General features: G+C 34.3%; 1 protein-coding gene across 1 annotated transcript; it reads left to right on the top strand.

Annotated features, from left to right (window-relative positions):
• The first annotated feature begins 16,597 nt into the window (after positions 1 to 16,597).
• On the top strand, positions 16,598 to 17,883 carry LOC141678740 (protein RGF1 INDUCIBLE TRANSCRIPTION FACTOR 1-like). The gene is made up of 4 exons (XM_074485114.1): positions 16,598 to 16,738; positions 16,819 to 17,031; positions 17,124 to 17,387; positions 17,485 to 17,883. Exons 1-4 carry the CDS (start codon positions 16,736 to 16,738, stop codon positions 17,638 to 17,640), a joined length of 636 nt encoding a protein of 211 aa, XP_074341215.1. The 5' UTR covers positions 16,598 to 16,735; the 3' UTR covers positions 17,641 to 17,883.
• The last annotated feature ends 2,433 nt before the right edge of the window (positions 17,884 to 20,316 follow it).

Genomic DNA, 20,316 nt, shown 5'->3' with positions numbered 1-20,316 from the left:
TTTATAAATACTCGGATAGCATATTGAATATCAATACTCATATATTTATTGACATTCTTTTATTCTAGCAATCATTCTTCTAGAACCAATCTTTTGATTCGATAGATTGTGAATAACTATACTATCCAGATATACTCTATACAGTGAAACATTGAATTGAGATTAGCAAATAACTAATTGTTCTAGTTGTTTCGCCATCAGTTGTTGAGATAACTTCGGACCATGTGATATGGGGAGTTGAATGGATATGGATGTCATTGATCTGACTCCTTTAATCAAAATTAATTTGTGAATTATTTATCGGTTAGCGTAAGAGGCCGAGGCACCGGTCCAGCGTGAGTTATTATACGAAAGTGTAATATCTTGCTAGGCGAATATATGCCTTCTTCATGGATATCCAATAGGTACGGTATGGCTGCGGGATATCGATACCTATATTTACGGTATGGCTGCGGGATACCGGTGTTGTTTCGTGATTGATCATCAGGAACAGCATGGTGCATAATTATGTTTGATTAAATTGTCGCTTAAACTTTAAGGTTTATATCAGCTTGGACTCTTACTCAGATATTGTCATTATTGTTCACTTACAAACTTTATATTACTTGTTGAGCATCTTTTCGCTCATACTTGTTTATTAATCTAATCTTTCAGCTAAACCGGAGCAGGCTTGAGTTCCAGGTTTGATTAGAGGTCAAGCGCTTGTAAATAGTTGGTGTGTTTTCCAGGTAGATAGTTTGGGACGCTTGAATAGTATAAAGGTTTGTAATAAAATTTGAATAAGTTGTAAAACTAATTAGACTTATGGTTTGTAATAACATTTCGTTTGTATTAGTGCCTGTTCCATACTATAATATGTGATCGATCCAGTTGCATGCAAGGGGTTATATTTATTATATTATTCCGCTATGATTATTTTATTTTGGTTTATTGGCTAGTGACCCCCAAATCCAGACCCCGGGTTTGGAGGGCGTCATAGGTTGGTATCAGAGCCACAGGTTATGGTCACTGAAACAGGCTTAGGATTGTCATAAATGAGTCATAGGAATATCACATAAGATAGGCGCGTGTAGTTTAGCTCTTATAGGATTAATTCTAGGTTATTGGGTTGGGTTGTAGTTAAGTTGTTTAGGTTCCCTGTTTTGCGTTTAGCCTTAGGCCTTGTGTTATTACCGTACTATTTTGTTGGTTTAGTTGAGATTTCAAGCAAGGATTTAAAAGGTTTGGATAATTCTGAGTAAATTTTCTTTGTGTTGTTATTCTCAAGATAATAAGCAAGATTATGTGATAATCATGTCGCTTGTGTTAATATGGTAGCAAGTTTATGATATTTTGAGAAAAGATAATGTTTGATGATTTTGATATGCTAAGGAATTGCTACATATTTGACACAATGCTTGACAGATTATTATATATGTTGCTTGTTTCTTACCAGAATAATGGCACCAAAGAGAAGGAACAATTCAGGAGAGGATCGTACCAAGAGTCGGATGGATCCAGCGATTGTCCAGATGTTGGGACTGATGCAGCAGCAGATGTTACATCTTACGCAACAGCAACAACAGCAGCAACAACAACAGCAGCAGCACCACCTGTAGTGACTTTTACGCAATTTCAAGCTGTGAAGCCACCTGAGTTCAAGGGAAGTGTTGATCCTGTGGAAGCCAATGCATGGCTCAAGGAGATGGAAAAGGCCTTTGAATTAGTCGGAGGAGGACTCAACAGAAGACCAAGTTTGCAAGCTAGTTTCTAAAGGGCGAGGCAAAATATTGGTTGGAATCCACGCGAGCATTGGAAGGAGGTGGGTTTATCACTTGGGAGAGATTTACCGAGATGTTCCTGGAGAAATATTTCCCGAGGTATATGAAGAATCAAATGGAGATTAAGTTCTTGAACCTGACCCAGGGTGATCTTACTATCGCTGAGTATGAAGCTAAGTTTACTGAGTTAGCGAGGTTTGTGCCAGATCAGGTTGACATAAATGAAAAGAAAGCCAGAAGGTTTGAACAGGGGTTGAAGTTTTAGATTCAGAACAGAGTGGCCATGTTTGAGTTAACTTCATATGTGGCAGTGGTTCAGAAAGCAATGGTGATTGAAAGTAGGAGTGACATGTCTTAGAAAGGAAATGATGGGAAGAAAAGGAAAATAGAAACCTCAGAAGGAGGTCAGCAGCCAAGTATTTTTCAGGGCCGTTTCAACAAAAGTCCAGGATTTCAGGGTAATAGGAATGTGGGATTCAAGATACCACAATCAGGAAATGGAGGACAAGGCAACTGTTTTCAGAATTCAAATCAGCAGAGGCCCAATCGTCCACCAATGCTAGATTGCAAGTTTGTGGCAGAAAACATTTTGGGATTCGCAAAGCTAATTCTGTGTGCTACAAGTGCAATATGAAGGGACATCATGCATATGAGTGCCGCAATCAGATGCTAGAAGTTACATGGTTCCGGTGCGGGAAGATAGGTCATTACGCCAACAACTGTAAAGAGCAAGCTCAAGGTGCAAATATACCACAGATCGCAGGACCATCCTCTCAGGTTATGCCAAGGATTGAGGGAGCACCAGCAAAGAATCATCCAAAGGCCAGGACATTCAACATGACTATGAAGGATGTTGTTCAGAGTTCAGATGTGGTTGCAGGTACGCTTCCAGTCAACTCCGTAGATGCTAAAGTTTTATTTGATTCTGGAGCTACAAGGTCATTTATTTCTCAAGATTTTGTCGATAAACTGCATTGCGAAGTTAAGTTGTTAGAACAAGCATTAATGATAGCGTTAGCTAATAAGAATCAAGTTTTGATCGACCGTGTGTACCCGAGGTGTGATATTGAGATAGGAGGATATCATTTCCATGCCAACTTGATACCTTTTAAGTTGGGAGAATTTGATGTTATCTTAGGAATGGATTGGTTGTCAGAAAATAACACTCAGATTGATTATAAGAATAGGAAGGTAAGACTCCAGACATTAGGTAGTAAGAAGAAGGTGGTATTTCGAGGAAATAAGCAAGAGAAGAAGTTCTTAACGATAGCTCAAGTGAAGAAGTTATTGCGTCAGAATTGTGAAGCGTATTTGGCCCATGTGGTAGACACCAGCAAAGAAGTTCCAGCACTAGAAGCGATTCCAGTTGTCAACAAATTTCCAGATGTCTTTCCAGACGATCTACCAGGATTACCTCCCGACAGAGAAATTGAGTTTGTAATTGATCTAGCACCCGGAACAGAACCAGTTTTTAAAGCTCCGTATCAGATGGCACCAGTGGAGATGAAAGAATTGGCAACTCAGCTGCAAGATCTCTTGGAGAAAGGAGTTATAAGACCCAGTGTATCCCCATGGGGTGCACCAGTACTGTTTGTCAAGAAGAAGGACGGGAGTATGCGACTGTGTATTGACTATTGAGAACTGAATAAGCTAACCATTAAGAACAAGTACCTATTACCAAGGATCGATGATTTGTTTGACCAATTGAGAGGCGCTGTATGGTTTTCTAAGATAGATTTAAGGTCTGGATATCATCAACTGAAGATCAAGCCAGAAGATATTCTGAAGACCGCATTCAGATTCAGATATGGGCATTATGAGTTTCTAGTGATGGCATTTGGATCAACTAACGCACCAGCAGCTTTCATGGATCTGATGAATTGAGTATTTAAGAAGTATTTGGATAAATTTGTGATCGTGTTCATAGACGACATCTTGATCTATTCTAAAACAGAAGAGGAGCACGCAGAGCATTTGCGGATAGTTTTGGAGATACTGCGACAGGAGAAATTGTACGCAAAATTTTCCAAGTGTGAATTTTGGTTAAAAGAAGTACGATTTTTGGGCACGTGATTAGCAATAAAGGAGTGAAAGTAGATCCGGCAAAGATTGAAGCGATAATCAACTGGGAGAGACCAAAGACACCGACGGAAGTAAGAAGTTTCATGGGATTGGCAGGTTACTACAGAAGATTTGTGCAAGATTTTGCGAAGATAGCTACGCCATTGACAAAGCTCACCAGGAAGAATCAGAAATTTGAATGGGACGAGAAATGCGAGGAAAGTTTCCAAGAATTAAAGAATAGATTAGTATCTTCTCCAGTACTAGTCTTGCCAGATGAACAAGGAAATTTTGTGATCTACAGTGACGCGTCATACAAAGGATTGGGATATGTTTTAATGCAGCACGACAAGGTGATAGCCTACGCCTCAAGATAGTTGAAACCACATGAAGAGAATTATCCAACGCATGATATGGAATTGGCAGCTATAGTATTTGCATTGAAGATTTGGAGGCATTATCTTTATGGGGAAAAGTGCAAGATCTACACGGACCACAAGAGTTTGAATATATCTTCACCTAGAAGGAATTGAACATGAGGCAGAGAAGATGGCTAGAACTAATCAAGGACTACGACTGTACTATCAACTATCATCCAAGCAAAGAAAATGTGGTGGCCGACGCTCTGAGCAGAAAAGAAAGGTTGAACATGATAATTTCATCCGAGGAATTAATCAAGGAATTTGAGAAGCTTGAAATAGAGGTCAGTACCCCAAGTATGTCTACAGAGGTATTGTGTGCAATGACTTTTCAACTAGAACTATTAGAGAAAATAAGAAGATGTCAGGAAGAAGTAATGAGCCATGAACGAGACAATTTGATTTGACAGGAGAAGAGATAGGGAGTCAAAAGGATGATAAAGGAATATTAAGATTTTCTTCCAGAATATGGATACCCAACGTAGTCGAGCTGAAAGATGAAATTCTTCGAGATGCTCATAACTCCAGATACTCAATTCATCCCGGAAGTACGAAGATGTATAGAGACTTAAGAGAAAATTTTTGGTGGCCAAGCATGAAGAAGGAAATTGCAGAATGGGTAAGTAAGTGTTACACTTGCCAGCGAGTCAAAGCGGAACATCAAAGGCCCAGTGGACTGATACAACCATTGGACATTCCAGAATGGAAGTGGGAACATATCGCGATGGATTTTGTAGTTGGATTACCAAGGACCAGGGCAAATCATGATGCTATTTGGGTTATTATCGACAGATTGACAAAGTCAGCGCATTTTCTTCCTATCAACGAAAGATTCTCAATGGATAAATTGGTACGGTTGTATCTTAAGGAAATTATAACACGACATGGAGTTTCAGTATCCATAGTTTCAGACAGAGATCCTCGATTTAATTCAAGATTTTGGAGAAGTTTTCAAGGTTGTCTCGGAACGAAGCTGAACATGAGTACCGCGTATCATCCGCAGACAGACGGTCAAAGTGAAAGGACAATTCAGACTATTGAAGATATGCTAAGAGTATGTGCACTAGATTTTGAAGGGAGTTGGGACGAGCATTTGCCATTAGATAAATTCTCCTACAACAACAGTTATCATGCCAGTATTGGGATGCCGCCTTACGAAGCCTTGTACGGGAGAAGATGCAGATCTCCAATCTGTTGGGAAGAAGTTGGTGAGAGAAAATTTTTGGGTCCAGAATTGATCCAGCAGACAAAGGAGAAAATAAAACTCATTTGGAAAAGATTAGTAGCAGCTCAAGATCGCCAACGCAAATATGTTGATCCTTCCAGAAAGGATATGGAATTTGAAGTTGGTAAAGCAGTGTTATTGAAGGTTTCACCTTGGAAAGGTTTATCAAGATTTGGGAAGAAAAGAAAGCTGAGTCCACATTATGTTGGCCCTTTTGAGATTTTGAAGCGTGTGGGAAAGGTTGCTTACGAATTAGCATTACCACCTCACATGCAGCATATTCAAAATGTGTTTCACGTATCGATGTTGAAGCGTTATTTGCCTGCTTCAAACCATGTGATAGAATATGAGCCAATCGAGATTCAGCCAGATTTATCTTTTATAGAGCAACCAGTGCAAATTTTAGATAAAAAAGAAAGAGTGCTCAGGAATAAGTCTGTGTCTTTAGTACGAGTCTTGTAGAGGAATCCCAAGGTTGAAGAGTCGACTTGGGAGTTGGAAAGCGAAATGCGATCTAAGTATCCTCATTTGTTTTTCTAGGCTGATTCTGAGGACAGAATCCTGTTAAGAGGGGAAGGATGTAATAACCGGGAAAATTATGTGAGTATTATATGTTAAATAAATAAATATTATGTGTTTTATAAAAAATTAAAATAATTATTGTCATGATATTAGATGTTACAGTTGTTATGTGTGTTTCTGTGCGGGCCAGAAAATTTTTCGATTGATTAAAATGTGTTTAAACTGCAATTATATGAATCGATATGCAATTCGAACTCGTATTTATTTGTAAATTTATTAAGATACTCGTTTTATTTCATTTTACGCGTGTTTCAATGCATTTTATGTGTTATCGGGCTTTTCTGGTAATTTAGGGATCCTTCCTGTTTTTCAAAAATTAACGGACCGGGACCCTACCGGGACGTCAAACCCCACAAAAATCTATGTTTTTATTTTTATAAAATTTTACGTATTTCAAATACCCGTTATTTTTGTATTTTTGAATTATTCACAATTTTTGGGAAATTTTGACATTAATTTTGTATTTTATTGTTTTAAAAATTATTTCCCGTAATTATTATTTTGGGGCTCAATTATTTTAATTACGAGATAAAAATACCTTTATTTGATTGTGGGCATTTATTTTCGGGTAGTATAAGTAACATATTTTAATTATTTTATTTGATATTATATTTCATAATTTTCTAAAACTAGCATAAAAATCAGAATTGGGGATTTAGGGTTCTAGAGCTTGTTCAGCAGAAAATCGATCGATTGATCATTGATTTCTAATCTATTCTTTCCGATATTGATCTTAAATCACAGCCCTGAGCTTCCTTTTCGATTCGATACCAACATATCAACGTAAGGTTGAGTATTTTGCGAATTTCGTTTCCGTCGATATGAACTCAAAATTGAGTTTTGATTTCTATAAATGGTTTGAATGTTTTGATGTTGTAGCTAATTAGATCGTATAAATTCGATTATATTTATGTTGATTTCGTGATTTTTGGACTGAGTTTTGACCTCGCTGGAGTAGTGGCGGCGCTGGTCGTTTTGTTTGTTTTCCGGTGATATGACTACGTTCTTATGAAATATAACTGTTTGAATGTATTTGTATGACTGAGAGCTTGATTTTTATATAAAAATCACAGAGTTTGGTTGTGTGTTCTTAGCTCTTGGGTTTTCGCCGGGAAATAGCGAATGGGTGGCCGGAAAATTCCTGATTCTGGTCGGAGATTGTACCCTGCTGTTCGGTTGTTGATATTGGTGTGATTTCCAGATTTTTGGGCTTGTGTTACTGTATATTGCACCGAAAACCCAATCAAATCGGGCTATATTGGTCGTCACCGGAGCCTGGTCGGAAACGGTGCCGGTCACCGGTTTCTGCAAGGTTTTCCGGTCAGGATTCTCCATAACCCGGATTTGACCCGACTTCAACCCGTGTTCCTGATTACAAAACCCGGGTTTAATCCCCTGTAACCCTAACCCCTAATTTGAATTGTGTTTCCAACTTTTCTTGTTTAAAAATAAATCATAATTCATTTTTCTGTTTTTAAAAATTATTTATTTTAATTTCAAAAATTATTTACTTATTATTTTTAATTCTAAAAATTATCTTCTTAATTATTTTAAATTCCTAAAATCATTTTTTGTTATTATTTTCAAAAATATAATTTGATTTAATTATTTATAATTTATTTTAGTTAATTATTTATGAGTTTAATTAATTGATTAATTCTTTTAATCAATTAATTTTATTTTTAAATAGTCAAATAAATATAAATTATTTATAATTAATTCAAATAATTCTTAAAAATTATTTTTAGACTTTTAAAAATTATATTTTTGGTATTTAAAAAAAATCAATTAATATTATTATTAATTAATTTAATTCTATTTATTCCTTATTTTATTCTTAATAAATAAAACGTTCGTCCGTTTAATACAAAACGAACGCGTATAGACTCAGAAAAATATTGCGCTTTTAATAAAAATACTTTTGAGTCCTAATTTCTTTTGTATTGCAATGTCATTTGATTTGTATATCAGTTTGAGTCGGTATATGATCGGTAAATATTATTATTGACCTGATTTTCATTCTGAACACACTGAAACCTACCTTTTAACTATCTGACTTATGTATTACATGAATTAGGTGATTATGTATTATACGAATACCATGATTATGTGTTACGTGATATGCATGCTATCTGTTTATAGTTTTAAAATGCCATGCTAGTTATAAACGATCGGGTAGATGTTAAGACATATAATTACGTCGATTGAGTTTGGTTTTGTCAATTAAGATAGTCCTTTTGTTTATAGAATCGAGTAGCAAGGAGTGTGGTCAAGTGCTAGGCGGAGTTGATAGCCAGCAGTTATAATCCAGGGTTTTAGGAAAAAGTTATTGAGCATACCAGACAAGTATTCTCCCCTATTCTAAATTCAGAATAGCTTATTGTTTTACATATTCAAATATAAGAACTGTTTATAAATACTCGGATAGCATATTGAATATCAATACTTCTATATATATTGTCATTCTTTTATTCTAGCAATCATTCTGCTAGAACCAATCTTTTGATTCGAAAGATAGTGAATAACTATACTATCCAGATATACTCTATACAGTGAAACATTGAATTGAGATTAGCGAATAACTAATTGTTCTAGTTATTTCGCCATCAGTTGTTGAGATAACTCCGGACCATGTGACATGGGGAGTTGAATGGGTAAGGATGTCATTGATCTGACTCCTTTAATCAAAATTATTTTGTGAATTGTTTATTGGTTAGCGTAAGAGGCCGATGCACCGGTCCAGCGTGAGTTATTATACGAAAGTGTAATATCCTGCTAGGCGAATATATGCCTTCTTCATGGATATCCAATAGGTACGGTATGGCTGCGGGATATCGATACCTATATTTACGGTATGGCTGCGGGATACCGGTATTGTTTCGTGACCGATCATCAGGAACAACATGGTGTATAATTGTGTTTGATTAAATTATCGCTTAAACTTTAAGGTTTATATCAGCTTGGACTCTTATTCAGATATTGTTATTGGTGTTCACTTACAAACTTTATATTACTTGCTGAGCATCTTTTCGCTCATACTTGTTTATTAATCTAATCTTTCAGCTAAACCGGAGCAGGCTTGAGTTCCAGGTTTGATTAGAGGTCAAACGCTTGTAAATAGTTGGTGTGTTTTCCAGGTAGATAGTTTGGGACGCTTGAATAGTATAAAGGTTTGTAATAAAATTTGAATAAGTTGTAAAACTAATTAGACTTATGGTTTGTAATAACATTTGGTTTGTATTAGTGCATGTTCCATACTATAACCTGTGATCGATCCAGTTGCATGCAAGGGGTCATATTTATTATATTATTCCGCTGTGATAATTTTATTTTGGTTTATTGGCTAGTGACCCCCAAATCTAGACCCCGGGTTTGGAGGACGTCACAAATGATGTGAGAAAAGCGATAATAAATCATGCTCCACAACTATTTCTCACTCCTAAACGAAAGGACAAGCCGAGGTAGGAAGTCGAGTAATCCTTGATGGACTGAAAGAGGGAAGAATACTCGAGAAATGACTAGGCAGACATGCCACTTGCAAAGAAATGATAGGAGTTATTCCATTCTTACAGGATGATAAAGCTGAGGTTGTGATGCCATTATGAATCACTCAAACAACTCCAAAGGTTGAGGTCTTTTAGCCCGGGGAAAACGAGGAAGACATGACACATACTTTAGATTTGATGAAGCATTGTTGAGCATCTGAAACAAGTTTTGATGACTATACTATAAGAATAAAAGAAATATTTCTTCGATAGAGAGACTTAGTCCTCAGAAAAATTAAGGCGTCCCAAGTTGGGCGGAAAGGAAAGGCAATATCTATTTTCGAAGAGTCATCTTAAACATGAACATATTTGGGACAAGGATCCCACAAACTTGGAAACAGTTTGAGAAAATAAGGTACTTAGACTTGACATACCTTAAACTTCAAGGTTTAATATGGTTGGGAATATAAGTAGGACAACTCACCTGGTTGAACTAAGTAGAAATAAGGCTCGTAGAGATCACGCTAATTGAAAGCTCGTATAGGCTACTTTTCGTCAAAATTGAGGGATCGAGGAACGCAAGAAAAAATATGAAGATGTCATCCTGTGTTAGTGCACGTAATAAGCTTCGTTTCGGTATATTATATGCTCAAATCAGAGCAACGAGCGAAAAGTGCTCGTAACCCGTAATTCAGGGTTCTAGGTCTAAAAGACTAGGATTCCTGGTATACGAGGTCAGGATTCCTGGTCGAAAATCAGTTCGTCCAGAGTGTTAAAATCACCCATAATTTGACGAGAGTCCTTGTTGGATAGGGGCCGCATCCTGGTCGACAATCAATCCGACCAGAGCGACAAAATCACCCATAATCCGACGAGAATCCTGGTCGAAATTCTACCCAGAATTCACGTTAAAAAGGGTACGAATTCCTAATATGAAAGGTGCAAATTTCTGGTCGACAATGATTAGAATCCCTCAATCATGTTGCATAAGAAGCCCCCAAAAAAAATATATTTATTATTCAAATAATAAATATAAGGAAGAAATATATTATTAGAAATAATAATATTAACATTCGGATTAAAATTTATCCGTGTGAAATTTTATCCGAGTTGGACACCCCTAATTTTGGGGCCAATATTATTCAAAAAAAATTGAATAATTAAATATTATTATTTATTATTAATATTATGGGAAAAAAGGGAGAAAAAGAAAAAGAAGAAAAAAAAAGAAAAAAAAGAAAAAAAAGAAAAAAAAAGAAAAAAAAAGAAAAAAAAAAGAAAAAAAGAAAAAAAAAGAAAAAAGAAAAAAAGAGAAAAGGAAAAAAGAAAAAAAAAAGAGAAAAGGAAAAAAAGAAAAAGAAAAAAAATACATATACCCTGGTCGAATTCCAATCGACCAGGAGGAACAAAACCTTTGGAGTTTGACCAGAGGTGTGGCCAACTGGGGAAAGGTGGCAAATTGCCACTTAGTACCCCTAGTTTTGCGGACTTTACACGATGGTTCCTGAAATTTAAAAGTTTACACATTTAATTATAAACAATGTCTAAAATATTAAGAAAATATATGAAAAATAGCTGGAGGTATAGAAAAATTTCTAAAATATTAGGGAAAATTATGAAAAATACCCGGAGGTATAGAAAAATTCCTAAATATTAGAAAAAATACCCGGAGGTACGGAAAAATTCCTAAAATATTAGGAAAAATTATGAAAAATACCTGGAGGTATAGAAAAATTCCTAGAATATTAGGAAAAATTATGAAAAATACCCGGTGGTACGGAAAATTCCTAAAATATTAGGAAAAATTATGAAAAATACCCGGAGGTACGGAAAAAATTCCTAAAAATTTAGAGAAAATATCTGCGAGTACGGAAAACTTTCTGAAAATTTAGAAAAATACATGTGAGTACGAGATAATCCCCGAAAATTAAGGAAAAATACTAGAAAATTCTTAAAATAGGAAAAAAGTAAGAAAATGAGTATGGAAAATTATATAAATTTCAGCAAATATCCTGAAGCCTCGGATAAGGAAAATCGTTGTAAATGTGTAGGTCGCTCCACACTTTACGCTAAAATGATAACCCGGATAGGGTAAGAGACAACCTAACTTCTACGAAGCATTGAGTGTGTTTCCCAGAAGTTGGGGGGCAAATTATAGGGAATAAAAATAACCCTACTTGCGGAGTTAATGCCGCATTAATTAGACATGATTTGGTCAAAGGGGAATACCCAATTAATGAGGCCCAAAATCCTAACTATTTATTAAATTCGTAATTAATAAAGGGGCTAATTAAACAGCCCAATAAATTTGTTTAAATAAGTAACTACTTCTACAAGAAGTAGCCTCCAAGCAACCCAAATTCAGAAGGAAACTAATTTTTGCTTTCTAGGACTACAAAGTCCTATCTGAGGTGGAGACTTGTCCATCAACTCTCCCAATTCTACCCTAATTCTCAGATTCTCAACACTATATACAGGGTCTTACCCCTTCAACTTCAACAGAACGTTTTGGATAAGAGCTCCACGCGTCACAAAGCCGAAAAGGCATTCTACAAGCCATGATTCCATTACTTGGAATGACATTTTAGACTCAGTCCTCGAAGGATATGAAAGTCACTACGTCCTTGGTGAGCTCTCGCTGTCATAGCCCCGAGGGCAAGTATCACCAAGAACTATGTTTTGGCTTGATCCTTGGAATACGCCAAGGTACGTATGCATCTTTTGAGGGCGGATTTAAGACACGAAATGCAAGCGCAGCCATTAAAACTCGAAGCTTATCAAACCCTGACATTTAATACCCGCATTAAAGAAATACGTGTTTCTTATCCATAACAGTATGATTCGGATCTCGGATCGATCTCAGTTTTATGAATTTCGGTTCGGTTATTCGGATACAGACCCATTTTGCCAGGTCTAAATTAACGGGTGTGAGACTAAAACCAAGATTTGTTATCTCAAGGTAAAACAATATAATAAATACTACTGATCTAGCTAAAAAAATATTTAATCAAATCGGGCTATAACATAATACGTTGGTCAATATAATGTCATCAAAATAATATAAAATATATTATATATTCGGTTTAAAGCAAAGTAATATTTAACCATAACTAAAATAAAATTAAAAATAAACTAAATATAATTAGATAGTTGATATAACGGATTTAAGGCTAAAATAAAATAATGTATATACGCTAAAACTAAAATTTAATTCAAATTAAAAGTAATTCTTATATTACTGCTCAGTGTAAAAATAAAATTTAAGCCTACTTAATTCGTTGTTAGTATAATGTAGGGTTATGATTGTGGGGTAACTGAGATCCGACCCTAATAGCTGAAATATTAAAAGTTTGATTGCAGATCTGTGTGTAAAATGTTTGGGTTTATATATTTACAGATTTTTTCAATTTCTAAACTATACAAAACTATATTAATAAAATGAAAATAGAGATGATTCCTTAGTTTAAGATAAATCAATACATGCCATTCATTCGAGCTAAAAAAATTATACAATTGATTCATGATATATTAAAATTAAAATAAGAAAATAACTATATCAACTAAAATAAAATAATATGTACTTATTCAGGTTAACATAATTTTTTATTATTATTGATATATAAGCTTTTTATCATTGATCTAAATTTAAACAAATTAAACCAAAATAAATTTGAATATAATTAGTTAGTTTTGTTTGGTATACCAAAGTAAAGATAATTCGTTAACAATCGATATGAGCTAAAATTTATCTATTAATTAAAACATAATTATCGTTTGTAAATATACCTATGAATTTCAATAAAACTAAATCTTTCAATCAATGATATTTTTGAAAAAACTAAAATTTCACTAAATTATACATATAGATATTTAAAATAATGATCAAATCATATTATCAAAATTTTCTAATAAATAAATTCAGAATTTAAAATTTTCACTTCAGATTAAATTCAAAAATTATATAATACTAAAATAATCCGTGCATTGCGCGGGTTTTAGGTTAGTACTATTATATTAAAGATGAAACAATAAAAGTTTGGTTGATAGTCGGTCTGGTCACTGTAATTATAGTAATGTTTAAAATAAAATAAGAATAAATAGATTAATATTTACAGTAAAATCATATAAATACAAATAGAATTATAATATGTCTAACGAACTTGGTTCAAACAAAAAATATATAATATTCACCCGACCGAGCTAAACCAAATTATACAATTGATCCAATCTGAAATAAAATATAAAAAAAACTACATACATTTAACTGGATTTGCAGTCTAATATTAAAATAAAATAATAAAGACTAATAAAATTTTGAAAGGAAATTCGTTTGATCGATATAATATCATCAAACTAAAATAAAATAATTAACGTTGGAAGAGAATTTGGCATCTAAATATCCCGCATAAAATTAAAGTTTTTGTGTGCCGATATTGCCGGAATGTTGTCCCAGTTCGATGGAGATTAAGCTATAGAGGAATTCGAATTCCTATTACTTGTCCTATGTGTGAAACTGATGTAGAACATATGTTACATTTGTTTTATGACTGCAGTTTTGCTACGGAATGATGGAATCACGTGGGGCTAGGTTATGATTGGAGTTAAGTGGAGTGTGCTCATGGGTGGCTGCTGCAGAAACTTAATGATGCTAAGGCTGAGGAGCTTTTGAAAATTTGTATGGTTTTATGGGACATTTGGTACTGGAGAAATAAAAAGGTATGGGATGGCAAAGTAGTCACAGCTGCTTTTGCTATGTATAGTAGCTTCCAGATTTTAGCACAATGGACTCAAGCAAGAAAACACCCTGATCCTGTGGAACATGATCAGTCGAGAACTCAAGTTGTAGTGTCTAAGGCCAACGAAAGATGGAAACCTCCTCTACCTGCAGGGTTCAAAATAAATGTTGATGCATCTGTCATTCCAGGTGCTAAAGTTTTCTCCACAGGTATGGTGCTAAGGAACCATGAAGGCCAGTTCTTAGCATCCAAGACGAAGAAATTGGCAGGGGAGATATCAGTAGTTGAAGCGGAAGCAGTGGGCATTATGGAAATATTATCATGGATCAAGGACATGGGCAAACAAAATGATGAAGTGATAATTGAGTCTGATTCAAAGCTCAATGTTGATGCAATTGCAGGCCAGAAGGTGAATTTTCTAGAGGTTGGAGAAATAATCGAGACTTGTAAATAGATGCTAAGCAATTTATGTAGAGCTTCGATTGTTTTTGTTCGGAAGAATGCTAACCGGGTAGCACATGAAGTCGCTAGAATCCCGTGTTTAGTAAATTCCCATAATTTATTCACGTCTCCTCCTACGTGTTTGTTGGAGGCTCTTTCTTATGATTGTCTTTGAGTAATGAAGCAATTGACTTTCAAAAAAAAAAGTTGATCGATATAATGTCATCACACTAAAAAAAATATATTATCTATTCGGTTTAAAATATAATAATATTCATCCATAGCTAAAATAAAATTAAAAATAAACTAAATATAATTAGCTAGATTGATATAACGTTCCTCAGACTAAAACAAAATAATATATAGTATTGATCTTTTTTTTATCGTAGGTAACCCGCAGCCGCTACCCTTCGGTGCACACTGGGTAAACCCTCCGGGCTCACGTAATAGCCTGCAAACCACGTGAACCAAGGTAAACTGCATTTAAGCGACAGGCTCTGGCTCAGAGGCATAATCATAAATTCTTCTCCCGTGGGATTCAAACCTGTGATCAAGAGGATAGTTATCCCCTCTTTAACCAATTGAGCCAACCCTTGCGGGCTAGTATTGATCTAGCCTAAAATTAAACAAACTAAAATTAAATAAATCTTAATGTAGTTAGTTGGATGTGGTCGGTATAATATAAATCGGATATTATTGATATGAGCTAAAATTTACCTTTTAATTAAAATATAATTATGTTTCAGAAACACACCAATAAATATCAATAAAACTATATATTTCAATTAGTATTTTTTAATTAAAATATCACTAAATTATACATATGTATATTTAAAATTATTATCAAATTATATTATTAAAATTTTCTGATAAATAAATTTCGGAGCTTAACATTTTTCACCTAAAATTAAATTCAAAAATTATAGAATATTAAAAATAATCCTTGAATCGCACAGGTTGTAGACTAGTATTAATTAGAGAAGAATACCTCTAAGTGCTTACTTGGGGCGGTTACCTAACTGCATAGTGTATTTTTAATGGAACAGTTGTAATTTTTTTAAATTATATATGTGATTACAATAATACTCTCGTACATTTGCATTAAAAAATATTTTGTACTCATCTAAGTTACGTGAATACATAGAGGTGCATCAATCTCTATTAATTAGTGTGATATATAATAATAATAATAATAATAATAATAATAATAATATTTTGATATTAATTCTTAGACATTAAAAATGTATTATAGTATGCTTACATTATGTAAGTATTGTTATTTTTTACTTTTCGGTTTTTAGTCATTTGAATTTCAATCTTTGTGTTTTAAATTTTGTCATCTAAATTATATATTCATGTATTATTTTAAAATTTTAATTTTTTTGAAAAATTATAACTTATAAGTTATGATTTATTAAACACATTATCAAATTATAAGTAATTTATATCTAAAATTATTTAAACATCTAACTAACTTATAAATTACTATGTTCAAATCACTTATATATCATTTTTCAATTTTAAGTCATAAGTGACAATTTTTAAGAGATCCCACGGTCCCATAATATGAAATAAGATTGAGAAAATGGCTGTATGTAATTATGATTTGTTGTTAGTAGTAAAATATACATTAAATGCATGCAAAGAAAAAGTTAAACTCCAATGAATGTTAAATATGCATTTAAAATAATGAAAATTTTCGTTTGTCAACATTATGGCGGAGACAGAATCATAATTAGAAAAGGAGCAAAAGAATTAGACAAAACATAAAGATAGCACAAAAATGGGTAAGAAGTAGCAGAGGGTAATTCAGAAGCGAGTAGAACTAACTACCGAATGTAATTAGAAGTACATTCAATTTATTATTGTGACAGCAAAAGTGTTTCTTGCGCCCAACGTTGTTGTTTCCGGATCCGGGTCGGATCTGAACAATGGCAATATAAATTAAAAGGGAGCTAGCGGACCCAAGAATAACTCAAGCATAAACCCCAAGAAGCCTCTGGAGACTAGGCAAAGCAAACACATCATGGTAAGCCTCAGTTTTGACTTAAAAGTTGTTAAGTTTATATATGAAGCAGGTGCTAATGGAACAATGGTTTTGTTTGACAGGGTTTAGGAGGTGATTCATTATTGACTAGTGATGAAGACAAGTATAAGAAATCTCCCCCATGGCTTAAACCTCTTTTACACCAAACCTTCTATGCTCAATGTGCACACCATCACCATGTGAAAAACGAATGTAACATGTTCTGCTTAGATTGTTTTGATGCCCCTCTTTGTTCTCTCTGTCTCTCTGCTCACCAACACCACCGTACCATTCAGGTTCCCAAACTCGTTTCCACTTTTCTATTTCACCTACATTGTTCGCACAATTGTAATCTTACTTGTGTTATTGTTTTTTTTTTTTGGTTTAGATAAGGAAGTCATCTTACCATGATGTGGTTCGTGTTCCGGAGATTCAAACTTATGTGGACTTAACAGGAGTTCAGACATATGTAATCAACAATGCTAAGGTTGTGTTTTTGAATCAAAGGCCACAAGCTAGACATGGCTCTAAGGCTGTGTTATTAAATAAAAGACCCCAAGTTAGACTTCCTAAAGCTCATGTTATCGCTGCCTGTCAAGTTTGCCAACGCAGCCTTCTTGATTCCTTTTGTTTCTGCTCTCTTGGTTGCAAGGTACTATCAGCCATTCATTCTCCTGTTTTCACTTTTAATTACGATTAACAACAAAAATTGTATGTGTTAATTGACGCTTTAATGAATTGAATTGCAGACGAAGCATGGCTCCATTGCGCGAGAAAGTGAAGGACAAAACAGAGTACTACAAGGTTTGAATCTATCAACGACGTCTCCAGTTGCGAAAATTGCAAAACGAAGAAGAAAGGGTATCCCCCAAAGAGCTCCAACTGGTGGACTATTATATAGCTAGAAATAATTAATTCTATTAGTACTAGGCAGTGTTGTGTTGTTTTTATCTGCTAAATTGTCTCCGTGTTAGTAGTGATTATTATCAAGCTACTCAGTTGAGTATGTCTTTCTAGGAATTAGTAGATTTCTTTTACCGAAACAATATGTAGAAATTTGAAATTTTATGGTTGGAATATTGTAGGTTTGTTGTCGCGTACAAGAAAGTTGGGTTGGGTACTCGTACTCATACCGGTACTGGTACTGGTACTGGTACTGGTACTTTAAAGTAGGGAGACTCTTTGAACAGACATTTTGAGTTTCACGTACTACGCTAATTACAATGACTGCCCTCTTCTTTCGCCCCGGGGCCCCGCCTCCACCCCCTCTTTTTGTTTCTATGTTACATGCATGTTTAGATTACCTGCCCACGAATGAAACTATAAAATCCAAATCGAAGTTGAACTTCACAAAATGATTTGTTTTCGGTTTTGATTTAACACCAATAAGCGCCTCCAAAAATAGAATCGTGTCATTCATATATTGATCTAGGTCTATGCAGTCGTTTAGATATTGTCCGGACCCTAGTCGAGAGGAAAAAATGAATTTATCAAAATCAGAACCAGCAAAAAAAATAAATTGAAATGAAAATGAAATGAAATTAGATGTTAAATAATTCTTTTACGAGTAAAACATACTTTGTGTATTCGCTCTTTGATGATGACGTTACTTAAAATACAATAATTCTAAAATTATTTGTCAAAATACTGAATTACCCTTTTTTCGTTATGAATTGATGCATTCCGTTAAACATAGCTAAGGATAGTTTTGTCAAATTGAGTTTTAACGGTAATTGTGTATATATATATACACGTTTACTGGATTGTATCTCCTTTTTCAAATTGTAAACCTAAATTACAAATTAGATCCCCACCTATCGGAGCAACGGGCGGTAAAGAAGATATTTTGGAGTTTTTTTGTGATTATCATGAGCGAATGTGTATTGTTAAAACACGATGGTGGAGTGCAAATGCATGTCAGAAATTTGGAGAATGTGGTCACAAATCATGTGGCTACTTTGTGTGGACTAATCCACCACTTTGGGGCTTATTCTTTTCAGACTATTGAGGACTTGCAAGAGCGAACTGCTCAAACAATCCACAAGTACATGGTGGACAGGTTGATTGAAAAGCATAAAGTTGAGAATGATATGAAAAGAAAGTAAGCTTTTGTGGTGATTACAATGTTCATTATTTTTCTATGATGATGAGTATTGCCCTTAATTCTGTTATGCTTGACAAGATTGTTAAGGATTACGACTTTAATGATTATGTTTAAGCTATTTAAGTTCTAGGATGTATGTTTGTTTGATGTTCATGGTAGTGTGAGGAAAATTCTCATTTTTAATATTATTATATTGTTAAGAATGTAATGTCAAAACCTTTACATGCTAAAATTTTCTAATTGAATTTGTACAAGAAAATCTTACTAGAAAATAGTTCAATCCATTGCGAATTAGTACTTCATACATACATAACCATGATCAGAGTAGTTGAGGATACGTTACATCCAAAGCAAAAGAGCCAAATAAGGGTTAATATAGATCTTAATTTTAAATAATTTTCCAACTTGCAAAGATGGATCAAGGTATAAATTACACCCAAAAGAAATTCATAATATTAAATTTAGTAACAAAGAAGGATCAAAGTGCAATGTTTGAGCAACATGCATAAACATTAGTCTGATTTACAACTTCCAAACTGGTTTTATATAAGCCTACTTCCCTTACTCCTTCCTGGCTAGCTCCAGATTCCTCAAACTTGTAACATTGTTCTTGTCTCTAGTACTTAACCCAAGTAGTTGAATGTCAAGAAGATTGTTTTAACTTACTTCTCAGAGCTAGTAACCTTGTCATGCGTCAGTTAACATAAAATATATATATTACCATATACATACATATTACCATATGTGCATGTGAACATAAGTACACCATACCTTAGCTGAACAAGTCCTCATGTTGTGAGAATATTCAAAACAGTAAGAGCACTTCACTTTTGTGTTTTTTCCCTTTAATCTTGTTTCCCCAGGTGCTGTGGAATAAAAATTAAGGTTTTGTTTGTATTTAATGTTAGAGTTATTGAGTTTCGAATTTTAATGGTTCTGCTTATGTTCGAGACTACACAATCCTCACAAGATAACTACGTATCTCCGTGGTGTAGAGAATCAAGCCAAAATATAGTTATTGATGATGCCCTCGAGGCTATGGTGGCGAGGGCACACCGAGGATGTTGTGGCTTGTATGTCCTTATTCGCGGATTATTTCGCCCCTTCTTAGATTCGGTCATATTATGAAGCGTGGAGCGACCGTACACATTAATGGTGACTTATTCATTCTTGTGTGCTCTTGCACACTTCGGGGTTATAGTTGAGTGCTGATCACCTTTTAACCTTTCCAAATGTTAATTATAGGGTGAGAGCTACCAACAAACCTTAATTGAGGCTAATCCGCCCTAAATGAGGCTAACTTCCATATAAAAAATGCTAATTAGGCTTAATACAACCTATTTTCGAGCTAAAGTATGCTAATTGGCTTTAATCAAGGAAAATTGGACCTAATCGAATCTAAATGGTAATAATATGTGTTTAATATTGAGCGCAAGTTGTTAATTAAACTTAATATAGGCTAATTATAAACTAAATT

This window comes from Apium graveolens, chromosome 8 (assembly GCF_009905375.1).
Source record: "Apium graveolens cultivar Ventura chromosome 8, ASM990537v1, whole genome shotgun sequence".
In the NCBI taxonomy this organism is placed as follows: domain Eukaryota; kingdom Viridiplantae; phylum Streptophyta; class Magnoliopsida; order Apiales; family Apiaceae; genus Apium; species Apium graveolens.
The sequence above is the reverse complement of the archived record's forward strand: the minus strand, read 5'-3'. Positions and strand labels throughout refer to the sequence as shown.